The sequence below is a fragment of the Lynx canadensis genome, chromosome A3, assembly GCF_007474595.2.
Source record: "Lynx canadensis isolate LIC74 chromosome A3, mLynCan4.pri.v2, whole genome shotgun sequence".
Taxonomy (NCBI): domain Eukaryota; kingdom Metazoa; phylum Chordata; class Mammalia; order Carnivora; family Felidae; genus Lynx; species Lynx canadensis.
Window position 1 is genome coordinate 11,601,110 of NC_044305.1, and position 13,475 is coordinate 11,614,584.

Genomic DNA, 13,475 nt, shown 5'->3' on the forward strand with positions numbered 1-13,475 from the left:
AACTGACAGAAAGAGTCCTAGAATGGACAGAGAGGATGGAACTGGCAAACAAGGACATTACAGCAGCTCTTATAAATGTACTCCACGGGGCGCCTGGTGGCTCAGTCGGTTAAGCGTCCGACTTCGGCTCAGGTCATGATCTCGCGGTTCATGAGTTCGAGCCTCACGTTGGGCTCTGTGCTAATAGCTTGGAGGCTGGAACCTTCTTCAGACTCTGTGTCTCCCTCTCTCTCTGCCCCTCCTCCACTCACACTCTGTCTCTCTCTCTCAAAAATAAACATTAAAAATTTTTTAAATAAATAAATGTATTCCATATACTCAAGAATGTAGAGACAATCATGAACGTGAGGAGAGAAATCAATGATATAAAAATGACCCAAAGGGAACTTCTGTAAGATGAATAACACAATATTTGAAATGAAAGATACACTGGACGGGACCGGCAGGATAATGGGCAGGCAGAAGATCCAAGCCACAAAGACACAGAAACAGAAACTGGCCGAAGCAAAGTAAAGCTTAGAAAGAACAAAAGAAAAAGATTGAAAAAAATTAGAAAAGCAAAGTGTATTATGGGATGATAGCATGTTGTCTATCATAATTTAAGTAACTGGGCTCCCAACAGGGGAAGAGATGGGAGAACAGAAGGAAGTCATTTAAAGAAATGGGTAAAAATTTACCAAATTTGGTGAAGAGCTATAACCTCATAAACTATAAACCCAAGAAGCTCCATGAACCCCAAGCAGAATAGAAAGAGAATTACTCCAAAACACATCAGAATCAAGTTGCCGCACACATATCTGAATGGCTAAAGTTTTAAACATTAGAGTGAGTGTTGATGAGGACGTGAAACAACTGGAACTCTCTCTTAACATTCTGGTGGGGATGCCAAATGGTCCCATCGTTCTGGAAAACACTTGGCAGTCTCTAATAACATAAAATATATACTTACTATATGACCCAGCGACCCCACCCTTAGGTATTTATCCAAGATATTTGAAAATAGGCACAAATATTCATAGCTATAAAATCTGAAAAAACCCAAATGTCCTTCAAATGGCGAATGGATAAAATGTGGTGCTGTAAGAATGTATATATAAACTACTGATACATGCCAAAACATGGATGTCTCTCAGCATTATGATGACTGAAAGAAAGGAGACACAAAAGTCTACGTACTACATGATTTCATTTGTACGGCATTCTAGAAAAGGCAAAACTGTAATGATAAAATATAGCACATCAGTGGGCACCAGGGTCTAGGGCCAGGCTAGAGGATTCACTGCCCTTGGCAGGCTGACCCCATCCTTTGAGTGAAGGCCCCTCAGAGGCCTTGTTCTGGGAAAGCAGCAGCACTGGAAGTGATATTCTGATCTCCACTACAGGATGGTGGGTGAAGAGAAAGTGTGACCATGACACTGAGCCCCTGAATCCAGCCAGGTCTAAATTCAGAGGTGTCCTTACAGGGCCGGTAAATCCCCTTTATTGCTTAAGCTCTTCTGAGTTGTGACTGTCTCTTGGGATTGAAAGTGACCCCACTGACATAACCTCTTTCACCAGGCAGGACCGCCGTCAACCCCAGCATTTCATGTTTCTGTCACTTACCCGAGAGCGAGATTCCTTCAGCGAGCCCATAAGGAAGATAAGCAAAGATGATCATCATGCCAAACTCCAAGGAAGGCGTTTTCCTCAAGTCAATATGCTTTAGCACGTAAATAACAGTTGTCAAGGAAAAAGAACCGAGGGACAGTTGACGGGAGATGTAGAAAAGTCACAAAACCGCTGCCTTCCAAATACATACGGTAAACAATGAACACAAAAGAGTTTGGGACATTCCAAGGTAACACATGAAAACCTGTCATTATGGATGTTTTTTTTCTTCTTTGCAGGGAGACAGTTGTTTTACGAAAGGGAAGCTGACAAAACACTAAGAGCTGTAAATTCCTAAGACAAATGGTGGGGGAAAAATTAAAATCAACCTAAGTCAACGTGTTTAAAAAATGCTGACTCGGAAGGCTGGCAGTATGCTGGGGCTGCGGGGGCAGAGCTGGGGCCGCAGCCAGACTGAGGACAGCCCACAATGGCAGGTCCCTTCCAGGGCTGAGTCACTCTTTCACCCCTCCTCCAACGTCAGAGGAGACCGCTAACGGGGTGCCCAGAACTCCAGGGTAAAAGGCCCCGCAGAAGGACCCTCCTTCCTATTCCTGGAGACTTCTAAACTCACGCCCTTGTGGAAGGAGAATCTTCTCTGTATTCAAATACAGCCCACGTGCCTATGCTGGGCTCACAGCACCCATCTACTTGGCTCCATCACAGCCGATGCTTCCCGCCCCCCTGGCCCCCGAGAGGAATATGGAGGAAAACGCTGAACTAGAAAAAGTTCTCCTTTCCATCCCGTTTATTGGTACAATATGAGACGCTGTCAGCCAACAATAGAGCCTTTAGACTTCTGGACAAAGGAGGTAAAGGCAAAATTCAACAGGACGGCAGACAAGCATGGCTGTCACAGGCAGGGGTGGCTCTCCCGGCCATCTGTGGAACAAACTGCTCGTGGACGAGGGCCAGGCGGCCAACTCCCTGAGACACAGGTTTAGGCTCCCACAGAAATGGTCTGGTGCCTGTTCCTATTTTAAACAGGACAAATTTTCTACAGCAATGAAGGTGTCATTGGCCTTAACGAGCCTTTTCCTCCTCCGGCTGGAAAAGCTTATGGGCTGTTAAACAATGCAATCAGTGCGAATAACTTGGATGGAGCTCATTTTAAAAGTCTCTTTTCTGGTCTTCCAGATAAACACTTTCAGTGGGGTAAAGACTTAGTCAAGCTGGTATTTTCAGAGGAAATTAATTTCCAGTTCTCTGAATGTGAAAAGTGAGGCAGTAGAAACTGAAAATCTTCTGAACTGAGAAGCTCCCCTGAAATCAGATCCAACTGAGATCTGACGCTTTGAACAGTGACGTCCTAAATCTTAACATGTTAAATCTAAAAATCCTTGAGTTTCAATTAAAGTGATCCTCAAACCCAAACTAAATAAAGATCCTTCTTCAAACTCAACCTTAAGACTAAAACTGGCCCCCGGCCTCCATAAGGAAGGGGAGAAAATGGCTGAATGTAGATGAATGTAATTAAGAAAATCTTCTCGGCCACGTGTGCTCATCATATTAAAAGGATATTAGTGCAGAGATTAAGCCAGTGAGGGTGCCGAGTGCTGCTGAGCCAAAGAACATTTTGAGGAAGTAGCCAAGGGCTTGCAAAAAGGTTTGCCACCCACTGACATCTGACATATTTTTCCTTGTTAAACCTTCAGCTGTGCTAGGAAATAAAAGAAAAACAGGAAGAAGTTAAAATGTTATAGACAAAGTTATTAGAAGTTAACTAAAACTCAAAACTTGATTCTTGCTTAGGCGCTCATTCGCTCATTCCATCATTGGGTTGGGTCACTTATTTGTTCGCCTACTTTGTTGCAGGCATGGTGTTAGTTTCAGGGGGTTCAGAGATGAGAGAGCAGAGTCCCTGCCCTGGAAGGGCTCCTTCAGTCTGGAGAGGAAGACAAACAAGACGGGAACAAATGACCACTTGGGGAAGGGCACAGGGTGCAGAAACACAGGGTGGGCATCTAACTCAGCCTGGTGGTGGTCAAGGAAGGTTCCTCATGACACGTGAGCCAGGTTTAGAGTTAGAAAAAAGAAGAGTTAACAGGTGAAGAAATGAGGGAAAGTGCCTGGGGCCGAGGGAGTAGCATGTGCAGAGGCAAGGAGCCCAAGAATGCACAGCACATTCCGGAAGCTTCAATTTCATAGATTAGCAGGGACAGAACACAGAAACGGGACAGGGGCGGGGGTGCCAGTGCAGAGAACAGCGGCAAGAGAAAAGGCAAGACCAGCAGCCACGGCGGACGTGTGAAAGGCTTTTGATGAACCAAGCTAAGGAGATGGTAGTTCATCCCAAAGGCACTAGGGAGCCATGGGCAGTGTTTCCAGTCTGGTGTGTGTGTGTGTGTGGGGATCCTGGGGGGGGAATCCCGCTGTGGGGGGGATCATTGAAGCCATGGCAGGAAATCAGATGAGAATGGGGCGACCTGGGAGGGCGCCTGGGTGGCTCAGTGGGTTAACTGTCTGACTCCTGGTTTCAGCTCAGGTCACGATCTCACGGTTCATGAGTTCGAGCCCCGCGTCAGGCTCTGCGCTAACCGCTTGGGATTCTCTCTCCCTCTCTCTCTGTCCCTCTCTTGCTCAGGTTCTTTCTCTCTCTCTCAAAATAAATAAATAAACTTAAACTTAAATTACCAAAAAAAAAAAAAAAAAAGAAGTGTCACTGGGTACAGGCTGAGAGAGTGGATTTAGGAGGCATTAGGGAGAATTAAAAGAACTTTCCTTTTAGGCTAACAGAACAAAGTAAAATGTCGGAAGCCATTAAATTCAATGAACGGTTTTCTCCCCAAAGGGGAAACCATTATACCATTACAACGAAGTTATTCTGTCATTAAAGACCCTCCTCCTAACGGATTCTACCCTTAGACTACTCTCAAGCCCATCCACTTCTCTCCTTCCGTCCCTTACCATCCTCTGTTCCGGGCCTTGTGCTCCATCACTCTGTCCAAACATCCTTGTCTTCCTAAGGGACCGACCCATTCTCCACTCACTGGCCTGCATGATCCATTTAAAATACACAATCTGATCGGGTTACTGGCCGGTTCAAACCCAGCAACAGTTTCCTGCTGCTTTTCAGGAGGAAGGCCAGTCTGTCTACGCATGAGCTGACTCCTCTGCCCTCGTGACCCCATGTCCTCATTCAGAAAGGACCCCACTGTCATGGGCACCTCTCTGTAGGTCATCTTTCACTGTTCCCTGCCCCCAGCTAGCTCCCCAGTTTGTTCCTCAGAACCGAGGGCCAGTATCACTTCCTCAGGGCCAGCCGCCCTGACCCCTTCACATATTACAGGCTCTCCTGGTCCCTTACTTCTTCACAGCAAGTGCCAAAGTCATGAGTCATTCATGAAGCCCATGCCTGCATCCATCTCGTTCACTGCCACATATCCAGGGCCTAAGGCAGAGCCTAGTATACAAAGACACTCAGTAAATTTCTGCTGAATCCGTAAACAAAACAAAGAATTGTCAATAGAAATACTCAGTTTCATGAATTGCTATCATTTTAAAGTGGGATAATCTCTGATAAAATGGTAGCTTGGTCAAATAACCTCAGGAAGTTTTCAGTAGTGATTCGCAGCACAGTGTAACGTAACAAAGGTTCTGAAAACTCCTGCAAAAAAGGAATCTAACTTTTCTCGCACAAGTTTTCCAAAGGGACCTGAATGCACAACTCCCCCACCCCTTTCTTTCCCAGCAGACCACAGGTTAACGCCCCACCTTGGGGAGTGCTGAGAGCCAGCAGGGGTTCTCACCGGGCAAGTGCTCACCCACAGTTCCCAAACGGATCTGCAGGCCACCCGCACACAGTGCCCGGCCCCGACCCCCATATCGTGGCCGCGGCTGGTACGCTGGTTGGAGCCTTGCTTTCCGTTCATGCGGAGGCCCCACGGAAGTGACTCACTGGTGAGGTCACACCAAGGGTTGACAGGAGACCCAGGACAGAGGCCAACGATTTCTCAACTCAACATGAATGAAATTAGAATTTGGACTCTTTCTGACCTGGTAAATTTCTACATTTTTGTTTTTCAGGTCCTTTTCTCACGCTTTGAAGAATACGAGACAAGGCTGCTTCAGGATCCATTCTGTGAGCTTACGCTGCGGCCGGAGAGCGCAAGAAGGTTTCCTCCACAGCAATTATTGTAAGAATAAATCGTCATACTAACAAATCAAAGCTAAAAATAATTTAATTAAAATTAACGAAGGGGCGCCTGGGTGGCTCAGTCGGTTAAGCGTCCGTTTTTGGCTCAGGTCATGGTCTCGTGGTTCGCGGGTTCAAGCCCGGTGCTGGGTTCTGTGCTGACAGCTCGGAGCCTGGAGCCTGCTTCGCATTCTGTGTCTCCCTCTCTCTCTGCCCCTCCCTGCTCACACTCTGTCTTTCTCTCAAAAATAAATAAATATTAAAAAAAAAAAATTTAAAAAACCCTCGAAGAAGCAGAAGATAGCTTTCTGGAACTTTTGAAAGCGAAAACCTCAAAAAAAGGGGTAATTCATTCACATATTCAGCTGCAAAGGTAAACGCGTCAGGTCACTTTGAAAGCAATCATTTGTGAAGCCCACTCTGAAACAAGACGTGATTGTACCCTATAACCGAGGAAAGCTGAAGCGGCCCTCTCCCGTACTGCTCCCCGACCCTCCCCTCTCTCTCCTCTTCAACCTGAATATGCCGACCGGCTCCCGGACAACTTGGCTGAGAAGCCTCACTCGAACCCCTCAGCATGGCTGGCTGTCTCTCGTACTCAAGGCACTGCGCTCACTTTTCCGTGAGCAGCTTCCCCCCCCCCCCCCCCTTGGATTGAGCTCCGTCTCGTCCAGCGGGTCTCTGAGTGACGTCTGGCACACGGAGGGCCCTCGCCAGACGCTGGGGGTGGACGGCCGGCCTTCAGCATGTTCCACCCCGGGCCGGATACCAGCAGTGGTGAGGGGGGGCGGGGGCTGGAAGCTACACATGCTTGTGGCGCACGGAGCCAGTTTTGGGAACTGCCATCACAGGCGATCTTGGCCTTCAAAAAAGCACTTTTCCAGGAAGAAACTTTGGCTAGTTACAGCGACTCCATCATCTCTCATTTTCAAAAGAAAGTATCTTCTCATCTTTACCCTTCTGTCAAAGTCTTTAACAGAAAACCTTTAACCTTTTCTTTCCTCTTGGAAAAGCTCAGAAGAGATCCTCCTTCTGACAGATTTTTAAAAGCAAAATAAATTAGACATAAAGCAGCTGAGCTGAGCTCCCAATGTGTAAAAATAACTCATGATGTCACCTCCAATTTGGACAAAATACTTTATCACGAATGTTCAGTATGTGTAGTCAAGACACAGAACCAAAGTTAAAACCCAAAAGCTAAAAGGCTTTCAGAGTAGATCCTAAACAAGAAAAAAATATTGCCATCAGATTTTTTAAAGGTCTTATCTACAGCATGATGTCTGAGAATTTCCTAATAAAGCCATAGAAATTTTTGCCAAGAGAAATGTGAAAAAGCCAATAATGGGGGAACTTGCTAAACAGATCATAGTACATTTGTAGAAAGGAATACTCTGTAACAAGTAAAATGATGTTATGTGACATTATTTTCCAACTCTGCTCAGTGGAAAAGTTACAATACAGTATACGGGATATAAGCCCATCTCAATAAAATGTATGTATACTCCCACCAAATTGTTAACTGTAATTACCTCTGGGTAATAGTATCGCACGTAATCTCTCTCTCTGTGTTTTCTAACTTTTATATAAAGAATAAAGGTATTACTTTTAGAATAACAAAAATATTTTAAAGTTTGTTTTTTTTTTTGGTTTTGTTTAAGGTCTGCTAAGCACCTCTTGCAATTAATTAAGCAACATTTGAGAAAGTTCTTCCTGCAAAAGTAGGACAAAACTAGGACAAAGACATGAAACCGTGCCTGGGGGACAGGTGTAGAAGAGGAAAGGGTCTCACATTCACTGATGTCCAATGCTTTTCACGCAGGATTGTAGTTATTCAATCCTCAAATCTAACCTTGGGCTGGGGCATTATCACCCTCACCTTACTGCTGAGACACATGTAGCTCAGAGAGAGTGGCTCAGGGTCGCACGGCTATCAGTGGCATCACTGGGGCTTGAACCCGGGTCAGCCTGATTCCAAACCCTGGGTTCCTTCCACTACAAAAATGTCATTTTATTCTAACGTAAAAATTCTAAATGTAACCTCTAATAAAGCTTTCAAGAAAATGCTAGCTACTACAGAGTGGTTGTGCTTAGCAAGGAATCCCTTAACAAAGGAAACAAGCCAGTGTTCAGATAACGGAGATTCTATTCTTGAGCGGAACACGGACGGACTCCTAAAATTCTCTTAGCTCATCTGGGAAACACTGTCCAGGGCTGTTTTCTCCAACCGCTTTGTGCCTTCTCTGTTTTTGGTAAAACTGTTTGGGTCTCCTGCCCATACGTGCTAATGAACGCCACAAAAGACACAGTTCAAGACAAACAGCCCTGAGTCCAATAAATGCATCTGAGACGGTCTTAAGTTCGTTTCATTTCTCTTTCTCAATGGCTTCTTGACATTTTATGATTCATCTACAATTTCTCAGGTCCTATCAACAAGGGCAGTAATGCCAATGAACACGCGAAAAAAATTTAGTTTCCCAGGTAGCTTTCACACAACAGCATCTCGAGGTGGGACACGCCTGTCAGCATCACTAGCTTATTTTACGGCTGTGAACCGGGAAGGTGACCTGCGACAGCTCCTAAGTGGGAGAGCAGGGCCTCCGTTTACTGCTTTCGTCTGCACCAAAGCTGTCCCAACACCCATATCCCTCAACTGGCTGCTCCCTCACCCTGAGCTCGAGCCCCGCTCTGGGCTCCGAGCTCACAGTGAGGAGCTTGGGCGGGTTTCTCTTTCCCCACCTCTCTCTGCCCCTCATGGGATTCTCTCTCTCTCTCTCTCTCTCTCTCTCTCTCTCTCTCTGCCCCCTTGCTCACTCGAGCCTTCTCTCTCTAAGACAAAACAAAACAAACTCCCAAAAGCCTAAGTTCTTGGGACCTACCCCAAAACAAATGAATCAGAAGCTGTGAGGGTGGGGCCTGGGAGGGCTCTGGCTAATAAGCACCCCCAGGGGTCTGCCAAGAAGGTGGACTTGAAACCACTGCTGCCAGGTGGGTCCTAGAAGGCGGGCTCTCCTCGAATCAGCCGGGACCTTGACAGTTCTGCCGGGGGTGACAGGGCTTCTCGGGACAGAAGACAGAGAAGCGAGCGAACCCCCCACCCAGACGACAAGGACTGCATGGAAATACCTGTCCCCTTGCTACAAGGACCTTCAGTGCCGTCCTTGAAGAAAGGACACTCACTTGGTCAGGACAATGGAGACGGCGTCGTTGAGAATACTCTCTCCAAACACCAGCATGTTGAGCACTGGGTCCACGTGAAGTGCATTGAAAATAGCAATGGTGGCCACTGGATCCACAGCCGAAATCAGGGAGCCAAACGCAAAGCTGCAAAGAAGAGGAAAAGAAGGGGTAATTCTGCAGTGCTTGTCCCATAGTCCACATATAAACCATCCAAGCCAAGACTGCATGTGGTCTAACGTACTAATACACACTGGGGCTGAAGTAACTCCAGAAGGTGGTGTATTTTCCCCACTTGTAACACCGTGGGTGGGGCGGTGAAAGGCCCGCTCCACAAGCCTTTGCTAGAAACGGCCTGGTTTCCACCGAAGTACCAAGACTTTATCTGACCGGTGACAGATAGATGGGCGTTACAGACATCCCAGCCTAGCTCTTTGTCAGAGCAGCTGGAAGCATGACGGCTCAGGGGGGCCTCACCCACAGGCCCCACGAACTCCTGGGTGTGACCTCTGCTTCTCCCCTTGCCACCAGGCCACTAGAGTGCCCCCTGTGACCGACCACAGCCTCGACTCAGACTTGCAGCATCTAAGAAAGTGCCGAAGGCAGCGGCAACTCTGCCGTGCCTCGAGGGGATGGGAGGCTGGGCTGGGGGACGCCAACACCAGGGCTGCCTCCCTCCGGGCCAGGGGCTTCCCCAACAGTGCCCAGGAAGGTGTAACTACCTCCGACAAAGAGGTATTAGTTGCCTGGCATGTTGCAGGCACTGAGGCCGTAATGACAGCAAACCTTCGTGTGGCGCTTGCCGCGTCCCAGGCACTGTTCCGAGCCCTTGACATCTAGGAACTCAGCGCGCCACACGGCAACCACGTGAGGCGGTACCATTACCACCACGGTTACATAGCGCAGGTGGAGGGACAATGAGGGTAAGCAACTTGCCCAAGGTCAGACAGCTGAGAAGTGGCAAGACCCAGGATCCAAACACGGGCCGCCTGGCCCCAAGTCCGTGCTCCTCACCGAGACACTGGTTACAGCAACATCCAGAGACTAAGGCCAGTTTGGAAAAATGGCAAGCGTTACACGGGAGATCAGAGTGATCTGGTGGGTGGCAGGGGGTGGGCCACTCACAGCGGATGGTCCGAAAAGGCTTCTCTGAAGAGATGACACTTACTTAAACAAGGGCCTACATGACAGGAAGCAGATGGCCAAGTCAGGATCTGGGGACAGAGACAGCAGCAAGCTCCCTCTGAGGTGGGGGCAAACTTGGCGGCCCGAGAAGCCGGTGAGTGTGGCAGCGGCCCCGTGAGAGGCAGCGGCAGATGTCAGAGGCTGGCAAGTGAGGCAGGGCCCCATGGGCCTCCCCAGGAGTCTGGATGACTTATCCTCTCTGCCTGTTTCTTTCTACCCTTTGGGAGTCCTTGCAGGCCTTGCGATCCCCTCAATGCCACATGCCGTGCCTGGCTCTTCCTTTCTAGATCAGCAGACAGATTAGGTCTGCCCCCTTCCACCACGTAAGACAAAACAGGGGCTCTCAAGGGGACAGACCCGGGGAGAGATGTAAGCCAGAGACCATCCGCCTCTGTTTCATGTCCTCACCAAGCTCGCAGCCTGGAAGGGAAGGGGGAGCTACTCGCCCAGCGTGGTGGTGGGCCTGCCCACGCTCAGCCGCTCTGCACAGTCACGTGAGCCCAGGCTCGGGGTGAGCAGAGCCGGGGGGACGAGCCGCCTGGCTGCCTTGCCAGCCGTAGCCTGCTTTGTAAGTCGGTCATCTGGCATGCTGGTTTCCCGGGCAGCTCCCTGTGTTGAATTAATGCGGACTCGTGTGGGACAGCCTGCTCACCTCAAGGACAGCTGGGTCCCAAGCTGAGGGGCGGACCCCGAAAGACAGTCCCAGTCCAGAGCTCAGTTCGAGACTTGCCCTGTTCTCACCGAGGCTGACACATGTCACCTGCCTCTTGCCCTCACTGTGAGTGCCAAGCAGGTGGGCACTATGTTTTAGTCATGGGTACATTCTCAGGATCTGTACTGAGCACGGCCCAGAGGAATTTGTGGAAGGCAGGCGGGAGGGAGGGAGGGAGGGAGGGAAGAGGAAGGCCAGGGAGAGAAGGACAGGCAGCACCACCGAACGGCTGCCAACCCGAGGGGCCCTGTTCTGTGGGCAGCCCGGCCTTGAGGCCCTCCTGCTGCAGCCCGGACACAGAGCTGGTACTCTTCCTTTGTCTTTGATTCCCTCTCCTCACCCAGGGTAAATCGCCACGGGCCTCAGGAAGAACAACGTCTGAAAAGGATACTCCGAAGGAGAGAGGGAGGTGACGGAGGAGGAACCTGGGAGCCTTTGGTGGCTCCTGTGTCAGGTGCCGACTTTGTGCGGCTCGGTTGGTCCCTTTCCTCCATTTCTGAGGACAGTGCGGCCAAGCAGCTATGGTTCTCTGTGCTCAGCATCCACACCCCCGGTTTTGGTAACAAGCACCCCAACTTCCATTTGGGGAGCCACACCTCTCTGACCCTCCACCCGTATAGTTGTGTGGGGCTCTCGGAGTGGGCGGGGACCCGAGTTTGGTCAGAGAGGGCCATCACTGGGCATTTTACCAGGCCACTGGGAATCAGGTTGGCCCCTTGGGCGGCGTTGCTAAAGCGAGGGGGGGGGGGTGGTGAGCCCAGAGCCACCAGTGCTGCCACGCGGGGCAAGTGTGTCCGAGGATGAAGCCCGTCAGGAAGAACGGAGACAAAGTGAGAGAGTCCTGGAGGCTGTCAGGCCAGAAGCCATCACTCCAGGACCCTTCAGTTCTATAAGCCAACAACCTTTTTTGTTTTTTGGTTTTTTGCTAAAACTAGTTGTGTTGGGTGTCAGTTTTGCTAAAAGAGGCCTGGTTGATGTTCTTTGTCACGGTCCCTGTGGGAACCTGAACTGAAGCCAGAGCAGGAGCTAAAAGACCAACTAGAGGGATGGACGGATGGAAAGATCTGTGCTAAAGCAAATTCAGTGACACAGTCATCGCAGAACCCAGCTGGTGGTCTTTTGGGCGTGAACTGCACATGCTTTACCTTTTCTGTGTTTGGAATTTTCATATAAACAGTTGGGGGGCAATGCTTTGCAGAAATCATCTAACACACTCAGCTTGGGCTGGGGATCTGTACTGGGGCAGAGTTTTCCTGGAGTACTGAAGTATGAACAGCCTGATTCATTGAGAGGTCAGAGGAGTCATTTCGCTGTGGCGTGAGTTGCTGCCTCACCCTCTTTCGTGGCTCGTCCTCTAAAAGGTCAGTAGCTACAAGTTCAACTGAGAAGTGTGTTTTCTTGATTTATTCTATCATCTCAAAAGAGATAGCAACACCAACCAAGCGAAAAGGAAACAGACTGAGGTGGAGAAGGGACTCAGATGTATCTACAAGTGACATCTCTCTCCAGCAGAAACGTCTCTACAATACAATCCTCTGTTTAACAAAGTTATTTTTATGTTTTCTATTGTGCAGAGGTCTGTGGGTCTTATGTTTGACCTAAGTGGTGTTTTGAAAAACTGATTATAAGTTGTCAGCTTTTGGGGCACCTGGGTGGCTCAGTCAGTTGGGTGTCTGACCCTTGGCTTTGGCTCGGGTCAGGGTCTCGCAGGTTTGTGAGTTAGTTCGAGCCCCGCGTTGGGCTCTGCACACTGACAGCACATGGCCTGCTTGGAATTCTCTCTCTCTCTCCCTCTCTCTGTCTCTCTGCCCCTCTCATGCACAGGTCTCTCTTTCTCTCTCAAAATAAATAAATAAACTTAAAAAAAAGTAAGTTGTCAACATTTAAAAACTAGGAAATTCCTGGGGTGCCCGGGTGGCTCAGTCGGTTAAGCGTCCGACTTCAGCTCAGGTAATCTCACGGTCTGTGAGTTCGAGCCCCGCGTCGGGCCCTGTGCTGACGGCTCGGAGCCCGGAGCCTGCTTCGGATTCTGTGTCTCCCTCTCTCTCTGCCCCTCCCCCACTCATGCTCTGTCTCTCTCTGTCTCAGAAATAAATAAGTATTAAAAAAATTAAAAAAAAAAGTAGGAAATTCCCTAATTAAAATCTAGAAACCTGGCCTCTTTTGAAAAAAAAAAAAAAAATGTTGTTAACATCCAGTAATTCTGTGCCTGCATTCCCACATGGCGATGACCAGGTAGAGCTGAGAAGTGGCTGTCCCTTTCAGACAGGGTGCACGCTTCAGATCCCCACCGCGGCCACCCCCAGACACCTGGAAGTTCCCTCTGGTAAGTGCTTGGCCAGGCCCTGTGGCTGCGGGTTTGCAACTGCTGGCTAATTTTCCCCAGAGCACTCCCAGTCTGCGGGAAGGTCACTTTCTAACAGGAAAGGAAGTGCCTGCACATCGAGAGAGAATCCCTACCTGGCTTATTCTGCTTGTCTAAGGGACAATTCTTTTACTCCTCTCTCCCTGAACCTCCCAACAAACATCGGTTTAATTCTGTTTCACAAGAATTTATCAAGCATTTCTGTATCTCTAACCAGTTGCTCCAGAACAGGTTGAAGGACTGAATGCTGTGACATC

The 13,475-nt window shown here is 49.0% G+C and overlaps 1 protein-coding gene across 4 annotated transcripts in view; it reads right to left on the bottom strand.

The window, feature by feature from the left end:
* SLC9A8 (solute carrier family 9 member A8) overlaps positions 1-13,475 on the bottom strand; it is a 72,073-nt gene that overhangs the window by 24,085 nt on the left and 34,513 nt on the right. For all 4 annotated transcript variants that reach the window (XR_003967557.1, XM_030309425.1, XM_030309426.1 and 1 more), the window contains 3 exons: positions 8,960-9,103; positions 3,169-3,307; positions 1,603-1,708 (listed from right to left, as the gene is read on the bottom strand). Coding sequence is in view for 3 of the 4 variants with exons in the window: in XM_030309425.1 (XP_030165285.1) it covers positions 1,603-1,708; positions 3,169-3,307; positions 8,960-9,103 (389 nt within the window). In the remaining variant the exon portion in view is untranslated. The remainder of the gene's footprint in view (positions 1-1,602; positions 1,709-3,168; positions 3,308-8,959; positions 9,104-13,475) is intronic.